This window comes from Gobio gobio (genome assembly GCF_949357685.1).
Source record: "Gobio gobio genome assembly, chromosome: 10".
NCBI lineage: Eukaryota > Metazoa > Chordata > Actinopteri > Cypriniformes > Gobionidae > Gobio > Gobio gobio.
The window spans coordinates 3,390,824-3,416,699 of record NC_137116.1 but is presented as its reverse complement, the minus strand read 5'-3'; the positions used below and the strand labels follow the sequence as shown (position 1 = coordinate 3,416,699).

At 38.0% G+C, this 25,876-nt stretch overlaps 1 protein-coding gene across 1 annotated transcript; it reads left to right on the top strand.

Annotated features, from left to right (window-relative positions):
• The first annotated feature begins 565 nt into the window (after window positions 1–565).
• gkap1 (G kinase anchoring protein 1) lies at window positions 566–24,674 on the top strand. The gene is made up of 12 exons (XM_079827690.1): window positions 566–714; window positions 2,082–2,316; window positions 4,625–4,786; window positions 4,886–4,963; window positions 9,252–9,375; window positions 9,482–9,510; window positions 10,592–10,735; window positions 10,902–10,988; window positions 13,314–13,377; window positions 13,473–13,543; window positions 13,649–13,726; window positions 24,337–24,674. The coding sequence occupies exons 2-12, from the start codon at window positions 2,089–2,091 to the stop codon at window positions 24,376–24,378; spliced, it is 1,107 nt and encodes a 368-aa protein (XP_079683816.1). The 5' UTR covers window positions 566–714; window positions 2,082–2,088; the 3' UTR covers window positions 24,379–24,674.
• Window positions 24,675–25,876: the final 1,202 nt, after the last annotated feature.

The window sequence follows — 25,876 nt, the reverse complement described above, 5'->3', positions numbered from 1 at the left end:
ATTAAGAGTAATCCTTTACTTTTTGAAGGAAAAGTAAATAAATAAAAGCAATGAATACATTCGTTTAATTAAAAGCTGTCTCGCCAGTAAACACGTCATCAGAGAAGCGATGTGGCTGCAAGAAAGAGGGGGTTATTTTTATTAAAGATTATGAGGGCAGATTAATAAATAAAAAAAAGAGGGGCTTGGCTGTGGATTGTGTTTCCGGGTCTCTGGGATCTATTTTAACTTTTTGACTTGTCATTTAATTAACATTTGGTTGTTTTAAAGTTAACCAGTGTCAATATTCAGGCGTAAATTATTTTCTAGACCCCTGCCGAATTATCAGTTGGCGTTTGTCACATGGTGTACATTGCTTTTCTCATCGACTTTTCACAGTCATATGTGATTACTGGATAAAACATTTATTTAACAATTAGCCTATATATTGCTGCGGTAGGTACTACTATTGTCAGGTATATACATTCATAGAATTAAATACGTTTTAGGATACAAATCTCTTAAATCGATCTGATATTTGAACGCGCTTCAACGGAGACTCTGCTCGCTCGCTGAGCCGCAGAGCGCCCTCTGGAGTGTGCACTACAATATGAACGGTTAACATCTTCCTCCCAATGTTAGCATTGAAGCTTTTGTGTCCGTTCAGGCCGCCATACTCTCGTCTGTGTTTGCAGTTTACAGCACGAAGCCGAGGATACCGACAGTCAGAACCAGGTGAAAGTTTGTTTAGTTCGTTTTAACGGCTCAAAATTCCGGCAGGTTTACACCATACGTGTTAAAATGGATGAAACACGTTCAGGAAAAACGACAGTGATGGGGGCTCGTTTGTTGCTTGTCTTCAGCACTGGCGAGCTAAAAAAAAAAAAGTGTGAGCTAGCGACATTTTAGGTGTCAAAGGATGTGATAACAAAATCTGCAGTCTATAGGCAGTTCATTTTAAATACACTAAAGTATATATAACAACGAATATAGATCGGGTTATTCAGCGAGCGCTACATTCACGAATGTGACTTTACGTTAACTCTGTAGCAAATAGATTTATGTTTTTCAATGAGCAGTCAAACTAAGCCTGCTTTTATTCGTTTATTTGAACATATTATATTAACAGATTAATATATTATGCGGAAAGAGTTGTCCTCGGTGTGTAGCCTAACGTTACATTGATTCTTGAATCCCTTTAAAGACATATCAATTGCTTTATTGTCATGACTGTAAATAATACAATATTGCCAAAGCTTGGAATATAATTATGTATATAAAATAATATTACAAACGTAAAAATAATAGAGGACATTATTATAACACAACTTAAACTTAAAAGCACAATATGTAAGATTTTTGGATTAAAATATCCCAAAACCACTACAACAATGTTATATATTTAGTTGACTTGTGTACTTGCATTATCCCAAATGTTTCCAAAAATGTTTAAATCCAAAGAAAAAAGCCATTTTAACCAGGACACGGACCCTGTGCGTCGTCGCCTATCAATGACATCATACCCGCGTTACCCTCGATTTCCGGTTTATTTTGTAGAAACCATGGAAACTCCAGCTTTAATATATTGTTTAATTAGACAGGTGAGCAACTGTTTGGAGATATTTATAGACAGAAAACGAATCATTGTTATATAGCTCAAAACAGTTAGTCTCATCGTTTAAATCTTGTTTTCTTGATGGATCTAGCTCACTGCAGTGTGAAGAAGTGTCTCATAGTAGCTGCAGAGTGAACGCACAGAGTAGCCTTATAAAATAACTTTCAAAACACTCAAATGTGTCTAATATGATAAAACAGCGCTGCATTACCCCACATACGCTCATCTACGGCATAATAAATGCTCCGTGAAATCAAGACGTCATCAAGCTACGCCTTTGTTTTGAACAAGCGACCTCTAGCGGCGAAAAATTACATATTGTGGCTTTAAATAAACAGTGTAATAAATTAGAACATGTGTGAACGTAATGATATATCAATGTTTCTCTATCTTGGTCCCATTGCGCTCTCTCAGTGAACTGATACAAACATGTCACGTCCAGCAGCATCATCCTAACTGTGCGTCATGTTGATTGTCTCATTGGCAGGTTCAGGATGGCATCAACAATGATCTCAGTGCCCACCACGGCGTCACGCTTCGCTCTGCTGCAGGTCGACTCCGATTCGGACACTGATTCGGATGCAGGAAAGCCAAAGGCGGGTCGTGGAGCGGGGAAGCCTCGCTCTGGGAAATCTCCCAGTGGGAAGACCAACCCAAATACAGACAAAAAGAAAGAGAAGAGAAGACGAAAGAAGGAACAGCAGCAGAGTGAAGCCAATGAGGTCTCTCTCTCTCTGACTTGTCTGTTATGTCTGTCCTGTCGATCTATCTATCCGTCTGTCTATACAGCTGTCTCTTTCTGGCACCGTTTACACCTGGTATTAAGATGCATTTTGGTCGATTGGATCACAAGTAGACGAGGGAGACTCATTCCCGTTTACACCAGGGCCTTCATTTATCAACAGTGCGTAGAAAAGGTTCTATATTTTGTCCTACGAATTAAATTTAGAACGTGCCCAAATACAATAAAATCTGTATTTATCAAACGTGCGCACATTGTTCTTAAGCACGTGAGTAAGCAATCATTGTTGATAAATCCCGCATGTGCGTAAGTACCATGCTCGTTCACGTTCACGGTCATTAGCAATCGGAAACACCTCCAATGAACCATATATGGTGAAAACACTTCCCTTTAAAAATCATGTGATTGTGTTTTTTCCTCACCGCAATAATGGCAAAGGGAGCAAAGAAAAGGAACTTCACAAACACAGAATGAGTCGTGCAACGACGTTTAACAACAACAAATTTGCATCACAAATGATTTGCATGTTAACAGAATGAAACCCTTTTCTATTTCCATCATTAAATGCGTTGGTTGATGGTGCTTTTATGGCGTTGTGGGTGCAGTCTATGGCTCCAATTATGTTTGGGAATCTGGAGATGGCATTAAAGCCCCATTTTATTCCGACTTGTTGAGGATTTCGGTAAGGGAACTGGATGTAGGTTTGGGCCAAGGAAATCATTGCATCCAAAATGTGTCACCGCTGTCTTTTATAGGGTTTGACACCAATTACGCATCGTGTTTAAAACTACAAAAATGATAAATTGAGTGTTTTATAATTAAAGGAAACAGGAGATATGGGGATTGCTTAATGGATACTGTGACTCTCTTAAATGCTTTTTATGTGTAGTGTCGCTATTCTACTACTAGATTCTCTGCGTAAGCATGCTCAGAGGTGTGCTTATATTTACACACATTTCTATGTGTAAGTTCAAGTTGGTAGATCCCACACTTTGCGTGAAACTGTTCTTACGCACTCATTACGCACAAATCTGTGCGTACGCACCGTTGATAAATGAGGGCCCTGGTGTTTTAATCCATCTTTGTTCACTTTCAACCACTTCTGTCCTGTTTCTTCAAGGAGAGGGTCTATGGGCGGGTAAATTAATGTGTTTTTTTAGACCTTTTCTATCTAATGGACGAAATGACCTCCCGTAATTTACATACGAACTAGGGATGCTCATTGTGGTTCATTTTTCATCACTGCAACCTTTCATGCCTTAATATAACGCCGTAGATCTAAAAGTAATGCAACACTTTTAGTTAACCACGAGAGCTGTAATAGTAAAAACGCTCTAAAAGAGAGAGTAATACTATTTCAAATGGAAAGACTTTAGCCAATCACAGCAGTGGGTGTTTATACTGAAGTCTCACAGCGGACACGCCCCTTAAAACGGAGCGTTTAGAGCAGAAGGCTAAAATCAGGGTAGGAAAAATGCCTTTTATTTATAAATTATGACAATTTTTTATATAAAAAGCATTCTAACATTATAAAACAATAAAAAAACTCAGTTCATGACCCCCTTAACCATGCAGCGAACAAACAAAATAACCTTTTAACCGTTTAACTGATAGTATTAATCGGTCAAAATGTGTGTTTATGGTTAACGGTTAAACGGTCAATATGAGGATCCCTAATACGAACGCATCCGGAGACAGCAGAAAAACACAAAGCAGCAGCTTTCGTTTCTGGTCTGACAGCCGCAAGAGCCGCCGAACACTTGAGTGTGTGTTAGAAATCAGGAATGGTGAGATGACATTGTGCTTGGTACATTTTTCGTCTTCAAACCAAACTCGGGTCTCCAGCCGACAAAGTTTAGATCCCGTCTGGCGAGCGCGCTTCCATTAATGTAGACTTTTGAATGTCTTTTGTGGCTGTTCCAACACATTCGACAACATGAGAGTCTACACTCCGGTCAAATGCGTTTTTGAATACCTCTAGAAGTCGGCGAAAGTGGACAAGCTCAAAACGTTTTAGACTCTGTGTCTGTCTGTCTGTCTGTCTGTCTGTCTGTCTGTCTGTCTGAAAAGGCTGTTGGGTCTCATGTTTGTTTCTGAAAACAATGATGATGAGTCAGTGTTGATGTTAATAACATTGTTACATGTGAAAAGGGTGGTGTAGTGGGTATGTTTTGGGCTTAAGTCACTTTCAGCGAAACTTTGAGTACCCAGAAAAGTGTAACAAATGATGAATTATTATTATTATTAAATGCCTACTAACAAAGAGTCTTTGTCGTTACACACTGTAGCTCAGGAGTCTTGCTTTTAAGAAGATCCCTCAGAAGTCTGCGGCACCCCCCTCCACACCCACGCTGCAGGATTTAGCGAATGATCTGATCAGCCCGGCAGCTGTCCAACATGGCTCCAAGCCCCAGGAGAACTGGCAGGAGTGGAAACAGAGAGATGAACAGGTAAAGCTTTCTCACAAAAACCCCAGAATTTGACTTTCCTACCGCCCGTTTCTCTCCTTGCTTTTTATGCAAACATGTTCATGTTTGTGTTTGTTACAGCTGACCAGTGACCTGTATGAGGCAGATCTGGAGAAGGCCTTGATGCTGAGTAAATTGGATTTTGAGCAGCATAAAAAGGTACGTTTATAATGACTATAAAATGCCATGTCATGCAAACATCAAGTTAAAACTCTAACAGTTTACATCCTAATCATTAATTTCAAAAGTTAAATATATCATGTAACAGGTTTAATTTTTTTTTTTTTTTAAATGTATCATTTATTCATTCATTCAAATTTCACTGTAAGGGGACCTGTGGTGTATGAAGATTGAAATGGCTCATTCTAATGTAATAAAAACATAACAGTTCATTATGTAAGGTCTTTATACACCACTAAAAACATAGTTATGTATATTATATTGCATTTCTGTCAATAGATCCTCATAAATACTACACACTGCACCTTTAAGTTGTTTCCCAATTGACGTACTATACACTATGCACTAGTGTTGGGCTCAAGTTTTCCTTAGTCGAGTCCGAGTCTTCAACCAATCGAGTCTGAGTCAAGTCCAAGTCTAAAAGGGGCAGAGTCCAAAAGGTCAGAATCTAACTAAACAATACTGTATTTCATTGTCAATATTTAAACAAACAAAAAACCCTTAACTTATAAAAAACAACGTCAATTTTGTATTCCATCTTGCCATTTTGATTTTTAATTCCATGGCATCTCATAATAATTAGTATCCTGCTCAGCAAACTTTATGTAATTGAAGTTAACTTGACTTGATTTCTGTATTGTGACATATTTCTGAGTGAAACTTGACTTATCCATCGATATAAATGTATGAATTCAAGGCAGGGGTGGTAATCAGGGTAGCTTGGTGTAAGGGAACAGCCTATTGGGACCTGAAAAGCTGAAAATGCACCTCTTTTCTCTTTGTTTGAGGCTGTGCATTTTTGCGTGGGTTTTATATGACGGGGTTAGACTTTATTCTGAGAAGGTGGATGAAAATGAGGCTGTGAGGGGACAAAAGTACAGTCTTTACAATGCCATGTACTGTGTATAAATGTCCTACATGTAATTTCCATAACTCGGGGCCAATCTTTCATTTTTGAATGAAATTTATGATTAACAAATTGTATTATTGGAAGTTTATTGTATGAATTATGTTTTCAAGTTGAGTAATATTTTGGTAGGCCTTTGCCCTGCCTGCCTAAATACATGACTCGCACCTGCAGATAATTAATGTATATTTCCACATTTACCATAGTAAAAAGCTATAGTTATAATTAGGGGTGTGTGATGTATATCATCTGCGATAATATCATAATTGTTGTTTTAGCTATGTGCGATCCGACATTATCGAGTATATCCCTCACACACTGAGAGTGCATGCATAGCATACACTACGTGATGTAGCCTAGTCTTGTAGTTTAGACTAGTGTGTGTGCACATTTAGAGTTCATGCTTTCACTGCGTGTTAGTCTATATTTATATATTTTAAGTTTATAAATATCACGAGTACAGTTTTTCTCCAGGTATCACATGACAAGAAATGTGATTTTGAAATGTGAACTTTATTTTCTAAGTTTACTAAACAAGAAGTGACACACTTTAGACACTGTTTTTGCTCTATTTTGCCAACAAAATTAGTTCAAAATACAGTCACAGCACTGTAATTGCCTCTCTGAGTAACACATGGAGGTGTTTCCTTACTGAATGAATTAATTGTCTCATTATATTTTATTATTATATTTTATTTTATTATTATTACATTTATGAAATTGACACAAAAGATGATGCATGCACATAATATGGTTTAAAAAAACAAATGTATAAAGGTAAAAATGCCCATAAAAGTTAAAAATCAATTTTAACTTTTTGGAAAAGATGATTTCTGTCACTGCTGTGAACTGACCACCACACAGAATATGAAGAATATCAAAAACTTTTGGAGTCAGCTGACCATGGTAGTCTTAAACCTGGCAAGGTACCAGCACAATAACACACTCGGCAAAATATTGTCTAATTATCGTTATCGAGAAAATCCCAGAAAATATTGAGATATAATTGTATCAATATCGCACGTCCCTAGATATAATTAGTATATAAAACACTAAGGATTTCTTGTTGTTTTTGAATTTTGACCCAATGTAAAGTACTGCTTCAAAGATGTTAGAAACATTATTTTTTTAAACTAGAAGCTGCCACCATGTTTACATTTTTTTTTTATTGCAACAGCAAAAACTAATACTAGCCTAACTAACTAATGTAATAAAAAAATTCTCAAGCTTAATGAACACAGGTAAATTGTCTAACAGTCTATTACAAGCAAAAGGACAAATAAATATATAATACAAATTAAAGGGATAGTTCACCCAAAAATTAGCCAATGTTTTACTCACCCTCAAGTCATCCTAGGTGTGTATGACATTCTTCTTTCAGATGAATAAAATCGGAGTTATATTACAAAAGTCCAGGCTAATCCAAGCATTAGAATTGGATTCATAGTTGCTCTGTTTTTGAAGTCCATAAAAAGTGCATCTGCCCATCAAATAACATGCTCCACGTGACTCTGGGGTGTTAATAAAGACCTTCTGAAGCAAATTGATGCGTTTGTAAGAAAAATATCCATATTTAAAACTTTATAAAGTAAACTGTCGGCCGACCGCCTTCCCTGTTGAATTTATGGAAAAATTGTTGAAAGTTCCCCTGTCGATCGAAAGACTAATGTGACCAGGTAGGCTCGTCATGACGTCACGTACACATCTTGAGTTTCACTTTCAACATTCAACACTTTTCCACGGAAGGTGGTCGGCTGGAACTTTACTTGATAAAGTTTTAAATATGGATATTTTTCTTACACAAACGCATCGATTCGCTTCAGAAGGCCTTTATTAACACCTCAGAGCCGCGTGGAGCACGTTATTTGACGGACAGAGACACTTTTTATGGACTTCAAATATTATTATTATAAGTTACTCAAGAACAGTGAATCATTCTTTTTCATTCTTTGTTGATTGATTATCATTAAGGACATAGACAGCAGCAGGTTTATTAGGCTGCTGTCACTTTAAGATCTAATGCAGAAATTCAATACACTGACACATCCGATTTTCTCCCAACTGTTTACATTCACTTAAGACATAACTGACTGTGTTTACGTAAATACTCACTGCGACTGGCATTTTGTGTAGAAGCACAATAAGACACGAAAGAGTTGGTGAAAGGGAACAGCTTATTCGGACCTGAAACGCTGAAAAAATGCACCTCTTTTCTCTTTGTTTGAGGCTGTGCATAGCTCATTGATGCACGTGGGGAGCGAAGGCTGGCCCGTGTGGTCCGATCAAACAGATGAGCTACTGCTGGTTCTGATAGAAAGGTTTCAGAATACACAGTGCAAACCAGTCAAGGGTCCCATGCTGACCCCTGTCCATCGACGAAAGCACCAACAGTGGGCGCTTGAGCATCAGAACTGGACCACGGAGCATTGGAAGAAGGTGGCCTGGTCTGATGAATCACATTTTCCTTTACATCACGTGGATGGCCGGGTGCGTGTGCATTGCTTACCTGGGGAACACATGGCACCAGGATGCACTATGGGAAGAAGGCAAGCTGGCGGAGGCAGTGCATGCTTTGGGCAATGTTCTGCTGGGAAACCTTGGGTCCTGCCATCGATGTGGATGTTACTTTGACACGCACCACCAACCTAAGCATTGTTGTAGACCATGTACACCCTTTCATGGAAACGGTATTCCCTGGTCGCTGTGGCCTCTTTCAGCAGGATAATGCGCCCTGCCACAAAGCAAAAAGGGTTCAGGAATGGTTTGAGGAGCACAACGACGAGTTTGAGGTGTTGATTTGGCCTCCAAATTCCCCAGATCTCAGTCCAATCGAGCATCTGTGGGATGTGCTGAACAAACAAGTCCGATCCATGGAGGCCCCATCTCGCAACTTACAAGACTTAAAGAATCTGCTGCTAACATCTTGGTGCCAGATACCACAGCACACCTTCAGGGGTCTAGTGGAGTCCATGCCTTGATGGGTCAGGGCTGTTCTTGACAGCAAAAGGGGGACCAACACAATATTAGGATCATAATGTTATGCGTGATCAGTGTATATGTCAGGTTTTACAGGGTTAAGGCCATACAATAGTTTGTGTAATGAGCACCAGCTCACTGTTCTCTACCTCTCCACACTGCGAAAACTCAATGCACTACGTTCATTTCTAGCTCTTTAAAATGTAGTGACAAGTGTAACTACTCCCTCTTGTGGTTACAGTGGTATATTAGAAGTTAAATAGTCTATAATACCTTGTATAATAGAATTGCTATTTATTATAAAACTATTAATGGCAGCTATTGCACTACTTATTTTTTCATTTTTTGTTTGATTCTTATTGTTTAATGTTATAATCTCTCAAGGATCCTGAAAAAACAGAGACTGCGTCACCAAAGACAAAGGCAGGAGGAAAAAAGGACAGGAAGAAGAATCAGCAGGGGAAGGACAAACGAGTCACTGTATCTCTCAAAGACTTCCAGCAGGAGGGTGAGAGTGCCATATTCTTATCGAGAAAGATGGCGGACAAATCACTGTTACTATACTGCTGTGTGAGAGGGACTGTGGCCATTCTAACTGACTGTCTCTATTGCAGATCAGCTGAATAAGAAGCCTGACAAAGAGGTGAGTGACCGTGTAGTTGGAGATGTTTGGGAGAGGTCTAATTAATATGAAACATACAAACTCTGGCTGGTTTGAGGGGAGAGTGGGTCACTCCGGTTCTGACAGCATTATCTGAAATTATGACTAATTATATACCCTGAATCTTAAGCCATAAATGTTTTATATATTTGGAGCAAACACCATTTGCATACAAACACTTAATTCTTGGTGTAATTTAGATCAGGCGTTTTCAAACTAGGATCTGGGACACCCAGAGGGCCACTAGGGGGCTCCACAGGAAATATGAGAGAAAATAATTTTACTGCATGTATTTTTAGGGCTGTCAACTTTAATGTGTAAACTTACGGTATTAATGAAATATATTTAATTCATTAACAAAAATTGGTCATAAATTAGTTTAAAAAAATCTGTTTAGAAATGTATACATCTTGTATTACTCTGAGAAGAAAAAGATGGTCAATTTTATACAAATTAAATGTTCTCCAGATAATCATCTAATTATAATATATATTTTTGGGGGTAAAATGACAACTTGAATTACTTAGTATTATTTATAATAGCTTATTTTTGGAAATCTTCGTAATATAAGTTTAAATCTTTTATATTATTTATATGATTTATTAATATTTTGAATGAGCTTTTATTGGTATATTTTCAGTTTATTTTATTTAAATTGTTTTATTTTGTGCTATTGTCACTTTTTGTATATTTACATTTAGTTCTAATCAGTTTTATTAAAGTTAACAAAAATTTAAATCATAATTTTTTTTTAATTGAAATAAAATGAAAACAAAAGTATTCAAAATATTAATAAAAACATCTCAATAATTCTAAAATAACACTGGCTGTCTTGCTTTAATTTATTTTTATTTCAGTTTTAGGAAGTTCAAAAACTTCAAAAACCTTTTTTTTAGCTTTTTTTTTTTTTTTCAATTAATAAAAATTTCATTTTTTTTTTAGCTTTTTGGTTTAAGATAACAATAAAAATAACGTGGGTCCCTCGCAAGGGGATTGGCTGATTTGGGGGTGCTTGTTTTGAAAACTCAGATTTGCAGTTACTACTTCTTGTTTTTTTTTTAAGCCGGTGAATCCTGCGCTGCGTGATGACAAGTTTTTTAACCAGCTAGAGGATGATGTGAGCAAGATCGTCCAGCGTGACAAACGCAGAGAGCAGTACAGCAACAGCGCCGACCATGAGGTCAACACTTCCTCAGAGCAGGAGCAGGTCAGACATTCTGCCAGTATAGTCACTCATTCAGTCTTTAACCCAGATAGAAGGGAGAAAAAAATTAAAAAGGTGCAGATTTTGTAGTCAGATCTACCATAATGTAGAATGTGGCTCAGTATAACACCAAAACTGTTGTTCTTGTTTTCTTTCTTAAAACTCTCAGGATGTGAGAACTGAGCAGTTGAAATATGAGCTGGAAAAGAAAGACCAGGAAATTGGAAAGTTGAAAAAGACAATTTCGCAATGGGAGGTAAGAAGTTGTGATGAGAGATGAAGTGGCAGTATTTTTATTCTCGTTGGCATATTTGGGTCTTAGAGTTTTAAAGAAAATGTAAAACAATAAAAACACACACAGTTTAAAAAAAAAAAACTGTGTTTACCCGAACACCGAAAGTGCAATTTTTGCTATTTTCAGCCGAATAATTTCGGTTGCCGAACATTCAGTGCATCCCTAGTCACTTGCTTTGTTCCTGAATGAATTAATGGTTGGATGAATGATTCAGTGACTCACTGTGACTCAAAAGTAGCTTTTGTTGATGCTGATTTCATCTTGAATGGTAACCGCCAATAGTGACTTAGAATTGTAATTGAATTTGATTACTTTTAAGAATTTGACTAAATATGTCACTGATATATTTAAAAGGGTTAAAAAATTTGCCACAAAGTAAAACTAAATCTGGGAAATCAAATATTGCACCTTAACCTGTTAACTGTCACCCCCCTTTTTGAAAATAAACATGAAAATGCACTATCCAAACTTAAATGGTTGCAATTCAAGAATGCTTTGGAATATAGACATAAGTTTGGTCTCATTTTAAAGAAGACAGTCAGCAGATTATGGCTCAAGCTAAAAACACTTCAAAAAATGAAAGTGTGAAAAAGTTATGAAAGTTTAAATTTACTGTAAATCAAATGTACTGTACTAAATATTTAATATTTTATGTAAAATATATATGTTACAAAATAATTTGTACTCTAAAAGTACTATCACATAAAAGCCAAATGTCTAACCAATTTGTGTTCCAAATTTGAAGTTGATACCCCAAAAATTGAAGTTCCCATGAGATTTTGTTTAGGCGCTGTTCCACAAATAGCCACCGGGTGTCATTGAAATTCCATTGATTTTTTTTTACGCACTCTCCTGTAACAAATGTATATATTTTTGTCCAAATATCACAAAACAGTGGGCAGATATAGAACCATGAGACTCAGACCTTTCCGATGATATGTGTTTTGTCAAGATTAGAAAAGGTTTTTATTTTAAAGTTTTTAAAATAAATGTTGTAATATGAAACATAACGACGCCCACTAGGGGAGGAGCCGCTAGAAGACTTTAGAGTACCGTTTCCATGGGAACGCAAAATCCGATTTCAAAATGGTTTTCACAGGATGAATCTTGAGTTCGTAAGCTTTCGAATGATATATAGTTTGTCAACATTAGATCAGGATAAATATAGGATATAATTGTTTTAAATATGCAGTGGCAAATGGGCCCACCGGTGGGCCAGTGACAGTTAACAGGTTAATAGAAAAGTTATTTTTTGTCACTGGTTGTAAACCGCATCATTTAATTATACGTTTTTTGAGAGTGCAGCTCTTTGAACTCATGTTGAACTGAAGTGATTGACAAATAATATGGCCTGCATTTGCCCCACACACACACATTTTATTTTAAAGGGTTAGTTCACCCAAAAAAGAAAATTAGCCCACCCTTAGATTTGCTCACCCTCAAGCCATCCTAGGTGTACATTCTTCTTTCAGACAAATAAAATCGGAGTTATATTAAAAATGTCCTGGCTCTTCCAAGCTTTATAATGGCAGTGACTGTTGCGTCATTTTTAAAGTCCATAAAAGTGCATCTATCTATCATATAACTGCTCCACACTGCTCCAGGGGGATAAGGCCTTCTGAAGCTTTGTGTAAGAAAAATGTTTTGTTTTGCTCTAACCTCTGCGCTTCTGCGTTCATCTGTACGCATGCGTCAAGGGTCACTCTTTCACCATAACTTTTTACTCTTTCACTTGCGTACCGCTGACCGCCGGAAGCTAGCTATTTTAGTCTATAAAGTTTTAAATATGGATATTTTTCTTACACAAACACGCCACTTCGATTCAGAAGCCTTTATTAACCCCCCCCGGAGCCGTGTAGAGCAGTATTATGATAGATAGATGCACTTTTATGGACTTCAAAAATGACCCAACAGTCACTGCCATTATAAAGCTTGGAAGAGCCAGGACATTTTTAATATAACTCCGATTTTTTTAAAAACTGTCTGAAAGAAGAATGTCATTTACACCTAGGATGGCTTGAGGGTGAGTAAATCATGGTCTAATTTAAATTTTTGGGTGAACTAACCCTTTAATGTGAATTATATTATTTGGATTTATATATTCCAAATTATTATTATTATTATATTAATTCTATTATATTAGGATTATTAAATTAGTAAATAACTGTTGTTCTGTCTCTGGTGAAATGTTTGTGGCTTGTCTTTTTGACTAATAATACTAAATGAACAACTGACAATTTTATTGTGACTTAAGAGTTTCTTTCTGTTTGATGATGTCTTTTTCAGGATAGATACAAGGAAGTGAAAGCCAGAAACTCTCAGTTGCTTAAAATGCTTCAACAAGGAGAGAGTGAGTGCAGAACAGCAAACACACCTGACAGACTGAAACTAGCATTTATTCTTGTTATTTATAAAACTTAATTTTTTTTTTTTTACTATATTCAGTGAAGGACAAAGCTGAAATTCTGCTGCAGGTGGAGGAGCTCCTAAACATTAAAGAGGAGTTGTCTTCTCAGGTGTGTGTCTGTACATTTCAGTCATTCTCTGGATGCGGTAGTTTTTGCCTTAATGTTAGTGTTGTGATGTTTTGTGCATACCAAAAATTATCTCCCTCTTTCTAGGTGACACAATTACACACAGCTCTGGAGCAAGAGAGGTCAAAAGTGAAGGGCTTACAGTCAGATCAACCGAAACATCAGGTATGATACATCCAAAATTGCTATAACTATCACATTCTAGCATATGTACCACAAAACTTCATGAGTGTATCTGAAACGGAGTGTGTGAGCCGAGTGGAGTGGCAACAATTTCCCCTCCATGCTCTAAGCATTCAATAATCACTCCGCTCCGGGTTCAGCATTTCCTTTTTCTTGCTCACTGATATCAGAAACAGCGCTCCGTCTTCGCTCCAAGGAAATTTGCGGCTAAAGTATTTAAGTATGCTTTGAAATATCACAAAAGTTCTGTTTATATCATATATTAAATGAAACAAACACACAAACAATTCAAGGAGAATAGTTTCAACTTGGTTTATTGGAACACTAGTTTGCAAAAGAAATCTCCTACGACATGCCTAGCTTATTAGGCTACATGGTTATCAGCAGGGCTTGACATTAACACCTGCCAACCCGCCATTTGTGCGTGGATTTCAGCTGTGGCGTGCCGCGTGTAACACTGTCACTCCCACTAGCTAGCCTGACAAGCCAGACCCACATCAAGATGTTAGGTCTGGAACAATGGAACACACCATTGGCAGGGCTCAATCCGAGGGGCGGGATAAACGGTTGTCTTTCAAATTCCCTCTGCACGCAATAGGATAGCGCTACAACCAACCAGAGCAACGAAGAAGGTGAAGCGGAGCTAGTTGATAGATTAAACTTGGCAAAACTCCAAACACATCTTCCTTTCTTAAGAATGACTTCAGTGCAGTTCTTTGTTCTTTTCTCAAAGAAAAGCTTAACTCCAAGTCTTCCAGAGTCTTCCGATTAGAAAGATCGCTGTTCGCCAGCTTCTTTGTTTACAAGGAGCACGCGGAACCGCGGCAACTGTGCTGTCATTATGTTAAGCCTGCCCACTAGGGTTGTGCCGATGGACGATATCATCGTCCATCGTGATGGCTGACTGACATCACGATGGAGCGCCACCATCGTGATGCCACGCCCCCCATTGCGAGTCTTGTTGTGAGTGCGACGCACACTAAATCCTCTTCTATAGTTAAACTAAAAACTTAGCAGGGATTGCTCTGTAAATTAAATTGAGAATATAACTAATGCATATATTCTATTTTAAATACTGTAGTCTATGCCAGATATAGCCAACATTTTGAAATAATAAACAAGGCTCAAACATCCGTTTCATAAGCATGCGTGTTTATTTCAGCACTTACGTCAGTGAAACAACACACCACAGCCTGTAAAACATTTAAACAATTATCAGTAAATAATGGTAACCTAAAGAATATAAGAAAATTAAATATTAGTTAAAAAAATTGTTTCATTTCCCCTCAAAGATGCGTCATATACCGCTCTGCGCGAGATGAAACACGAGCTGGATAGACACCTTCTCAAATATCTTCATCTTCATATTTTCTCCTGATGTTGCAAAGCAACACTTGTTGTAAAAGTTCTGAAGAGCGAATTGTATCTTCCACAGGGTCAAGACATTTAAGCTATGTTTGATTATTCACTGCCAGAGAAAACGAAAGTAAAATGGCCTGTGTGTGTGAAATGCGCTATTCAAATAAACTTGACACACAATACCAAGTCTAATAACAAGCACAAACTGTGTTAAATAAAATTAAGTAAAAAGGTAGCCTATTCGTCCTACAGTGTTTTTGTACTTTCCCACAGTAAAGGACGTGAATGGGTATAATAGACTTAATTATAAAACAAACAAAAGGAAGAAACGTTTATAATTCCCTGCGAAAATGGGTGCGACGCGAGTGAAGATTTGAGAAAAGAAACGAGATGTATGTCCATGTGGGATAAAATGGACTAACGTTAGGCCTATTGTTAAAATTCACGGAAATCGCAAAACAGAATAAAAAAGCTGACAAATCTTAAATTGGCCTCAGCCTACATCTCTCATTCGGCATGAATCCATTCATGGCTGCAAATTTATTTCCTTTGTAAACAAAGCTTTGTGCTTCACTCTGTATTATTCACGTAAAACAGCATTAACATACAAAACACTGGGTTAGGAACAAAATTATAGTTTTGAAGTAGAAAATAGTATTCATGTAAAGAGATATATTAAAATAAAAAGTGCACAACTGTTCTTAAGCGGAAGGAAGCTACTTTTTTCCCCTCACGTGCAACCTAGCGGATGAGTCATTTGGGTTAGTAAAATAACGAAATTATATAGTTTTTAAGTAGAAAATAGTATTTATGTAAAGAGATAGTAAAATACAGATATAGTAAATTATATATTTGTATTAATAAAAAAAAAAAGCGATGATATCATTGTCCATCGCAATGTTTTACTGTAAACATCGTCAACTGCCAATTAAGGAGACATCGCCCAACCCTACCGCCCACCGACTCTATGCACGATGTGATTGGCCTGACCAGAGTTTGGATTTTCCAGCTCGCAAGCCAACGGAGAGTTGCTAGACTACCCTGGCTGCAAATTAGATTTGCTGCCGCTAGGGTGCGTCTAGATTTCTAGGCTACCCACTAGCCACTTTGGTGGGTTGAATTTTATTGTAGTCTTCTCAAAAGGTATCTGTTTATAATCTCGTTGCGCATTATAACCAATTGTGCCGGTATACGATAATACAATATATCACTATAGTGAACATGCACAATATTGTTATCATGGGCACTTCAAATACTGTGAATAATTATTTATTACGAATTATTCTGATTTTTAGAATGCATTTTAAGAATACTTTACCCATCTACCGTTTAAAATTAACAACACGTCAAAGAGGAATGCGCACTGATGTAAACAAACCCACTGTGCACACTCTATTCTGTTGAGTTTATGTATGCAATGTCTAATAATCGGGCATTCAGATTAGTCATCGCTGAAATGCTAGAGTTTTGTTCAGTGTTCAGTGCGCGCTCACTCACTGAAATCTGCACTCTCATCATAAGAGGCGATTAGGCGATTCATTCATCATCATATGTGAAAATCCCTCAACTTTCGGCGAAACTTTTCGCCGTTTTGAAACCAAATTAGGTGACCTACGTGAATCGTGTAGATTCGATGAGAGAATTTATTTATTTTTTGGTGGGGGGGTATTCATATTCAGTGAACTGCGAACTGGTGCGCGTGCCAGAAGGGAATGCGAGATTCAGTGAACTGCGAACTTCGATTCAGTGAACTGCGATTCAGTGAACTGCGAACAGGTGCCAGAAGGGAGCGCGAGATTCAGGGTGGGTCTCGATCAGCTCCCTAGTTCAGTAGTCAGGGCACTGATCAGGGAGCCAGCCCATTGACTTAGGTCCTGATCAGTGCCCTGACTACTGAACTAGGGAGCTGATTGAGACGCACCCTCAGTGAACTACGAACTGCAATTCAGTCAACTATATAATATAAGCGCGAGTCTGGAGAAACAGGCGTACATTTATTCATTCTCAGTGTTGAGCAACGTAGCCTGCATGTGTTATAATTAGGTACTTTAGTTATTATTAACACAATAACATGTTACATATTTATTTTGTGTGAACACTAGCGCGTTAGTTACTTATGGATTAAAAAGTACCGTTGTCAGTGCTGCGCGAGCTGTCTCTCACAAACACAGACGTGTGCACACAGACATAATTGTAAAATGAAAATTGACGGACTAAGTTTAAATTTTGTTCTTGCTTGTGTTTTTTTTCTGTCAAAATGTCAGAAAGCATTTTGTATTATCCATCCTTGTTTTTAAAATTAGTTAAATGACGGACATTTTACTGTTAACACAGCCCTCATTACATGTCGGATTCGTCTAAATTATACTTGATATTCTTTTTAGAAGAAGTGATTTGTTTTGCTATTATTGGACTCCTGTCTATTCATTGTCAACTGTTTTCTATAAATATGTTTGTACTGGCTAACATTTATTCAGCTAATGTGTGTCCTGTTTAAAATGTAGGCCCACAATGTTCAAATGCAAAGACAGCATGTCACAAATAGAAGTCCTTTTCCCTGTGGTATTTAGTATCATATTAGGATATTGGAATAATAAATTAAGTGGCCTATCTTAAATGTACACACAATGTTCCTTTGTTTTAGTTTTTTACTGTTTCCTAGGGGTTTCTTAATTTTAGACTAGTTGACCAGCACACATTATATGCAACCTCTCCCCAGGTTGGCAAAAAAAGCATCTCAAAATGCATCAGATTGATGCTTTAAAATATGGAATATTTAAATTTGATCATACAGCGATTGACTGTTTTTGTTCTATTTCAGCAGTGAAAATATATTCAAACAAAGATCATAGCAGAACCATAGTGTATCTGATGTGGATGACCTAAAGCTGGCGCTACGGACGTTCAATATTCACAAATTTAGGGACTGTCTATAAAGTTACATACAACATTAGTATACACGTTTCTAACTTTAATAGCATTTGAAGAGAATGACTTGGTCATAAAACCAAATGTAAAGTGTTCATCTAGGTGTCAGGTATGATGCACACCTTTTTAGATTTTTGATATTTAATCAAATAAACATAATAAACAAATATGGATATGTATTTCACTAGGCTACTGTATGGGTTCAAACACAAAATATGCTAGATTTAAATGTCACAGCTGATAGAACACTGATGAGAATATTGCTTGAGAATAAATGATATTTATAAGCAACTGTTAGTGTTTCTCTGTCTAGATTAAAGGTGCACTGTAACATTTTTTTCAGTAAAATTAGTGCCAGTGTTATATATTTTGTTCAGTTGAGTACTTACAATATCCCAAATGTTTCCAACTATTTGTAAATGGTGAGAAATTTTAAACTTTTGGCTATTTTAACCAAAGAACCAGGACGTGTGAGGGAGTCGCTTGTCAATTGCTTCATATCTGCGTTACGCTCGGTTTCTGGTTTTATTTTGCAGAAACGCTTTACTCTCACTGCAGTAAGCAACAAGTGTCATGTCAGCCGCCGAGCGAACGCATAGAGTAACGTCATAACATCATTTTCAACACACTCAAATGTATCTAATATGATAAACAGAGCGGCATTACCTCATAATCATAACTGGAAAAGCGGAAATGGTGCCGGCAACTGTGGCATAATAAAAGTCCTGCTGATCGCGAGGAGTGTTGCGTTTGTCTTAACAATCGCTCCAGCGGCCTTGCTCAGCTCACACAACACTCAGTCCTGCTCTGCTTCATACTACAGTAACGTTAATAATCGCATCCATGACCATGATTTCTGCCGAGTCCTATCCCAATTTATTTCCCCCGGCTGTGAGGTGAAGACCACGTCCCAAGATTCTGCTCTCAAACTTGGCGTCATCAAACCAGGCCTTTGTTTTGAACAGGCGACCTCTAGCGGACTGAAAAGTTACATAGTGCACCTTTTAAGGAGCTTTACACACATTATCAGAGACAAATAGCCCTATCTGATGACCTGTTATGTTATACATTTCATGTAGACTTGATTTGGGCGTGTACAGTGGTCATTTATATATAGCCAACAACACATTTCCCAACAGCAAAATTGTGGCCAGTAAAAATGCTGAGTGGCTACTAACTTTGGAAAACCACTAGCCCAAAAAGTTAATGTCAAGCCCTGGTTATCAGCATTAACAGTTAAATATCATTGCTGCTTTTTTGAAGTGCAAATTTAGTTTGGAAAGATGAAAAATAACAATAGTTAAATAGTTCATTTTCATCAGTTATTTTACGGGTAGCTACATTACAGATTTCTGCTCATTCGAAATCAGATACAGATAAGTAGCAGTGTAAGATTCAATTTGTTTAAATGCATTAGTGAGAGAGGAATTGCGTGTGTGAATAAGTGCTATCTGTTTAAAATGTGCTTTCACTCAATCATATTCAGTATCTAGAGAGATGGTGCAAAAAATTCCTTGAACTAACTCACTAGCTCATGTCCATCGCCATCATCATAATCTTCACATCCTTTCTGATTTCAGTGATCCATCTTTATCAGCTAGCTAAGTGTGTTTTAACGTGTGAATTGTTGCTGAAAATGCAGTTTTATTATGGCCATTGGCATGAATTGTACTCTCGATGGAGCGGTAGTGGAGCGCTCTCGGAGCAGGTGAAAACTAGCCTGACGTCGTCATACTCAATTCTAGTCAGAATATGAGTCAGATACTGCTCAATTGGGCTGTGATTATGGGGGCGTGTTTCAACCGAACCAGGAAAGACCTCAATTGGATGGACCTAAAACCAATCAGAGCAACGGAGCGTCGCATAACGTTAGTTGTCAACAGAACTCTACTGCACGCACGCTGGAAGAAGTATAAGAAGAAAATGAGTGCAAACGATCTTTGCCGGTGTTGTAAAAAAGAATCGGATAAAAACAGGGCAAATACATTAAAAATAATTAGCAAATATGACTATGTCCAGGTGGAAACTGTCAAAACGGCAATCCCTCAGAAAAACACATGCATCATTTTCAATGTCAACAGTAAGAATAAGCCAATTTAAGTGCAAAAAGTGCCCAATATAAGAGATTGGAAGAAGCAATGTAAATAACAGGCATTCACACACGGAGTACTTACCAACACGATCATCATTTCTGAGAGAAATAGTAAAGGTGAATGCATATACAAACAAGTTCTCCATTTAGTAAACAAATTCAACCCAATCGCTATTTGGTAACGTGGATGTTGACTTTACTGTTTATAATCTGTCCATCATCGTATAAAGCCTGCCCTGACAATTTGATTGGTCCGAACAGCTGCTGTTCGGGCATAGTTGCTCCACAATGGATCAATTCCGGACCAAATTTCCCGACCTCAATGTTGTGGGCCGGGCTAAATTCGGATGGCATCCAGGCTAGGTGAAAACCATGACACTCCGACTTGTAAAAAAATCTGCTCCTAGCTCCATTCAAAATCACGCCGCTCCACTCCCACTCCACTCCGCTCACATACTCGGATCTGAAATGGCCGCATTTACACTGCAGGTCTTGATGCCCAATTGACCAATCGGTAAGTTACTTAGTTACTGTTGCTAACTCGGACAAACAAACTTGAGTTGCTATATCTTACAATGACAGCTGTCAGTGTGAAAACCTTATCCCAAGATATTTTTGGACACAGAATGTAGCGTATATCCCGTCCGAATGATGGCCAATCTTTACTAATGGTTTTTCAAGTTTATTTTTCACTCCAAAAAAATCATTGTAAGAGCTGAACAAACAAAGCATAAGAAGTGCGCATTAACGTCTCATTCACAAACTCTCTCTCTCCGTTGCATTACCAGTAATATACACAGCAAATTACACAAAAACACTCATACAACTAACAGTAAACAAACATATACACAGACCGTATGCCTTTTCGAGGGTGCAGTTAATAACTGGTAAACTTTGTATCTACAAAACAACTCCGATAAACTGCGCGCAAGCTCTTCCTTTCACTACGTTACCCGTAGACTATAATACCCATCAAAATAGGAGTCCTCCTTAGTAGGACAGATAATGTAGACCTTAAACATATCTAAAAATTACATTAATTTACATATAACCAGTTTAATATGGAGAGGCACTGAAATGTAGACCTTCATGTTTTTGACCTACAGTGTTACATGACGTGAGAACAGTTAGTTATTTCGGTTTGTATGTTAGCAGGGACTTTAATTGTAACTTAACGAGAGTATGACAAACAGAAAATCCTCTCAGGATCCCTGGAATCAGTGTTACCGTACCTCAGGCACGACATTTTAGCATTTTTGTAGCATAAACACCATCAAACCGATGAGAGCTTCGGATTTTCCAATGTTTCTCTATGGCGAGTTCCGGTCCCAGCGCAACTGATACTCAACTGCAATTGGCTCATCTGCGTTCGAGGGGAGGGCCTTACCGATAGGTCAATTCCGTTTTTTTTTTTAACTAGTTTCTGCCCGACGCAGTTGTCATAGTGAGTCTCAGTGGCTTAACAGACAGTTTTGAACCACTTGTTTTTTTTGTTTGTTTTTTTTTTAAGTAGTTTTGGACCCAATTCCAAGGCACCCTTATGTCTAGGGGTTAAACTGATCGTAGTTGATCTGTGATCCGCATGGACCAGGTCCCGCGGTTCGGCACGCATGTGATTCGAGGATTAATTGCAAAGTTTAACCATCATAGAGTGAAGGTTTATCATTTACACATGTTTTGTCGTGCCAATTTATGCATTCAAGCTATTTTAAACCATTCAAGTGCAAGAAGAGACAAAAGAGAACTCAATTTGATACTCATTATGCAGTTACCTGTGCGCACAGCCGCACACACGGATTCCTCTTTCGCATCTCTTTGTGCTTGAACGGACACATACATACAAAATTACACATATGTGTATCATTATATTGGATCCATGCATTCGGTCTTAAAGTAACAGCAGCTGCCTGTCATTAATGTTAATCAAACAACAAAACAGCTTTAACAAAGATTAATCCAGATTTAATTAACACAGTGGATACCAAAGTATTTGTATTTGCTTTTTTATATATATATATAGCCCCTTTAAGACTGAACGAATGTAGAACTAATATCATATTCTCCTATTTCTCCAAACTATTTACGCCCATTTAAGATATAAACTGTTAAAGTAACTACTCTCCAATCCGGTCATTTTGACACCGGCTATTTGTTGTTTATTTGATGGTTTAGACGCGCACACGAAGCCTAAAATATAAAGCGCAAGTCGGTCCATTTCGCAGCACACACACACATAAGCCGCCTTGAAGTTGGAAACAGCGTCTCTTGCGCCGATTATTGTGCATTTAATAGCTCTTTATTATCAAACACATCCCGCAGTTTAGCAACAGTAGAGAATGCAGTTTACAACAATCACTGAATCTGACGTTTAGTTTAGGTTTAAGGAGAAATTACAGCGCAAGGCTGTTAAGGGAAGGATGAGCTCGACGAACACGGCTATTGGAATAGTTTTACCTAATACCATTTTTTTATTATTCTTGGAAGCCAAAATCGAATATAAAATTAGATTAAAATCACAGCACATCCCTGAAGTTTAAGCAGACTAAACTTTTGTTTAGTTCTTGGCCATCGTCACTCATTAAAGCTGACTGTGGTGTTGTGTTCGCTGTAGCTCCACGTGAGAGAGCTCGCTTTCTCTCTCTTCTGGATTGCGAATGGCAAAAATGCATCACGGACAAATGGTTTAATATTCTCTCATATAGAAACGGCTGGCAAAGATAGAATTTGCCAGACATAACGTCTATCAATTATAATTAGTAAGTGTATTTTCTTAATTTCTCCAGTACCGACAGCAGGCAAATTTACTGGTCGGACACGTGCGACTGGATGCAAAATTCAGTCGCACACTCTCAAATTTTTGTCGCAAAATGCGACCATTTAGTCGCACTCTGGAGCCCTGATATATATGAGAGAGAGAGATTGTTAACTGTAATGTTTAACTTTATTGGTTAGGCTTGTAGTTTTTGGACAGTTCAATAAACAAGAGGTTAATATTGTTACATTTTAGACATAATGTTGTCGTCATTGTCTGTTTTTGTCTAATTTTGCTAATGAAAATAGTTCCAAACAAAGCCACAGCAAAACTTTTGTGCGTCTCCGAGCAACAGCCGTTTCTCATTACTGAGCAAATCCGCAGTTTTTAATGAATAAAGTGAGCCAATGATTCGGTGACCCATTCATGAAGACGGTCATTTGCTTCACTCCTGAATGAATCAGGCCATTTGAATGAGTCTGTTGAATGACTCGCTCATTAAGACGGTGACTTGCATGCTACCTACTGGCAGTTTTAGTTTTAATATTTAGGGCCCTATCCTACACCCTGCGCAATGCGATGCCAGGCAAGTGTTTTTTGCTAGTTTCAGCCCGAGGCAGTTGTCATTTTCACGTCCAGCGCCACGTTGTTTAAATAGCAAATGCACTCGGGCCCATCTGTTAGCCCATGGGCGTGCTGGTCTGAAAACTGTGTTCAGGCGCATTGTTGGTGCGTTGCGATTTTGAGGAAATGAAAACGACTGCGCTATTGACCAACAAAAACCTGGTCTAAAGTCAATAGTGCAGTATTTTATGTGTTATTAGAGCATGTTAGTAATATGCACCTATAGGTGGGTGCACAACGCGCGTACAATCTACACACAGGGATGCGCAGCAGCACACAAACATTTTTAAACATTAAAGATAAAAGGATTCCTCTCTGGAAAAGCGTTCAGTCTTTCCTCTGGCAAATTCCGCCATGTAAATAGCAAATCCGCCATGGTGCAGGCACAACTGGCTTTTAAAGGGAATGGGAGATGAGACTCTGATTGGTTTATTGCACAGTACGCCCAAAACACACCCATGACTCATTAAGAGACTAGGTACAATCCTTTTGGACCATAGGCCTGGCGCGCCAACCATTTTTTCCATCGTTGAACTAGCGATTGTGGATTCAGACACACCTTAATAAAAAAATTAAAATAAATATATAATTATATAATTTAATGTATTTTAGATTTGAATACATCTTGGTTCATTTTAAACCAAGTTATCATGTCTGGACTGGATTTCTCTTTTCTTCTTAGCATTACAATAGTGTCACAATGTAAAAATGATTAATGTCAAACAAATTTCAATATCAGCATAACATGTTTATATTTAGAGACATCATACAGTGAAAAGTAAACATAACATCACCAGCATTTTAATTTAAAATATTTGCATTTTCTTCTTTTTACAGGGGAACCGGAAGGGTAAAAAAGCATCAGAAGGGGATGTATGAAGATGCATGTTAAATGACAGACGGCTTGAATGTTCATCCTCCTTTGTCAAGCTGCTAATTTCTGTTCAGAACACCACATACACTCTTAACCAAATTACCACCATCATACAGGCATTTTGTATTCCTGCTCATTGCTGCATAGTTCTGTTAGCCTGATCACAGTGGCTTATGATAACAAGATGATTCTCTGTCAGTGCCACTGGTTCTACACTGTAGAATAAATCTACTTCTGTTCTGTGCACTATCAATGAAAGGCATACAATCTTGAATTCTTTTCAATAAAGGTGTTAATCTTATTTTTCATAGTGTGTTTGTTGTTTATGCATGAAACAATCGGTTATTCCATCCTCGCTAAGCATTGTTGTGTAATGAGTTTATTGAAAGTGTTCTGTCCATTTACTTTGCACAACAAAAACCCTAATGATTAGATTGGGATATACTTTAAGACAAACGCACAATAAAATTAAAAGGACATTGAAATCGACATGTTTTATCACTTTACATGTTATCTAAATTTCTATACACTATATTCAGATATGTAATGTGTGCTTGGGATTATTAAGGTACATTAAATGTATACTCTTTTTGCAAGTTGTTTGTTAATATCAGTTTAAATATATACTATATTGCCAAAAGTATTGGGACACCCCTCCAAATCATTGAATTCAGGTGTTCCAATCACTTCCATGGCCACAGGTGTATAAAATCAAGAACTAGGCATGCAGACGCTTCTACACACATTTGTGAAAGAATGGGTCGCTCTCAGGAGCTCAGTGAATTCAAGCGTGATACGTGATAGGTTGCCACCTGTGCAATAAGTCCATTCGTGAAATTTCCTCACTACTAAATATTCCACGGTCAACTGTTAGTGGTATTATTACAAAGTGGAAGCAATTGAGAACAACAGCCACGAAGTGGTAGGCCACGTAAAATCACAGAGCGGGGTCAGCACATGAGGTGCGCAGAAGTCGCAAACTTTCTGCAGAGTCAATAGCTACAGACCTCCAAACTTTGTGTGGTCTTCAGATTAGCTCAAGAACCATGTGTAGAGAGCTTCATGGAATGGGTTTCCATGGCCGAGCAGCTGCATTCAAGCCTTACATCACCAAGTGCAATGCAAAGCACCGGATGCAGTGGTGTAAAGCACGCCGCCACTGGACTCTAGAGCAGTGGAGAGGTGTTCTCTGGAGTGATGAAGCATAATTCTCTGTCTGGCAATCCGATGAACGAGTCTGAGTTTGGCGGTTGCCAGGAGAACGGTACTTGCCTGACTGCATTGTGCCAAATGTAAAGTTTGGTGGAGGGGGGATTATGGTGTGGGGTTGTTTTTCAGGGGTTGGGCTTGGCCCCTTAGTTCCAGTGAAAGGAACTCAATGCTTCAGCATACCAATACATTTTGGACATTTTCATGCTCCCAACTTTGTGGGAACAGTTTGGGGATGGCCCCTTCCTGTTCCAACATGACTGCGCACCAGTGCACAAAGCAAGGTCCATAAAG

What these genes read in the sequence shown, in the direction of transcription:
- gkap1 (XM_079827690.1), top strand. Translation starts at nt 2,089, where the DNA reads ATGGCATCAACAATGATCTCAGTGCCCACCACGGCGTCACGCTTCGCT. An exon ending in AGACAATTTCGCAATGGGAG is followed by an intron (nt 10,989 to 13,313) that starts GTAAGAAGTTGT and finishes TGTCTTTTTCAG; the next exon opens with GATAGATACAAGGAAGTGAA. An exon ending in CAGATCAACCGAAACATCAG is followed by an intron (nt 13,727 to 24,336) that starts GTATGATACATC and finishes TTCTTTTTACAG; the next exon opens with GGGAACCGGAAGGGTAAAAA.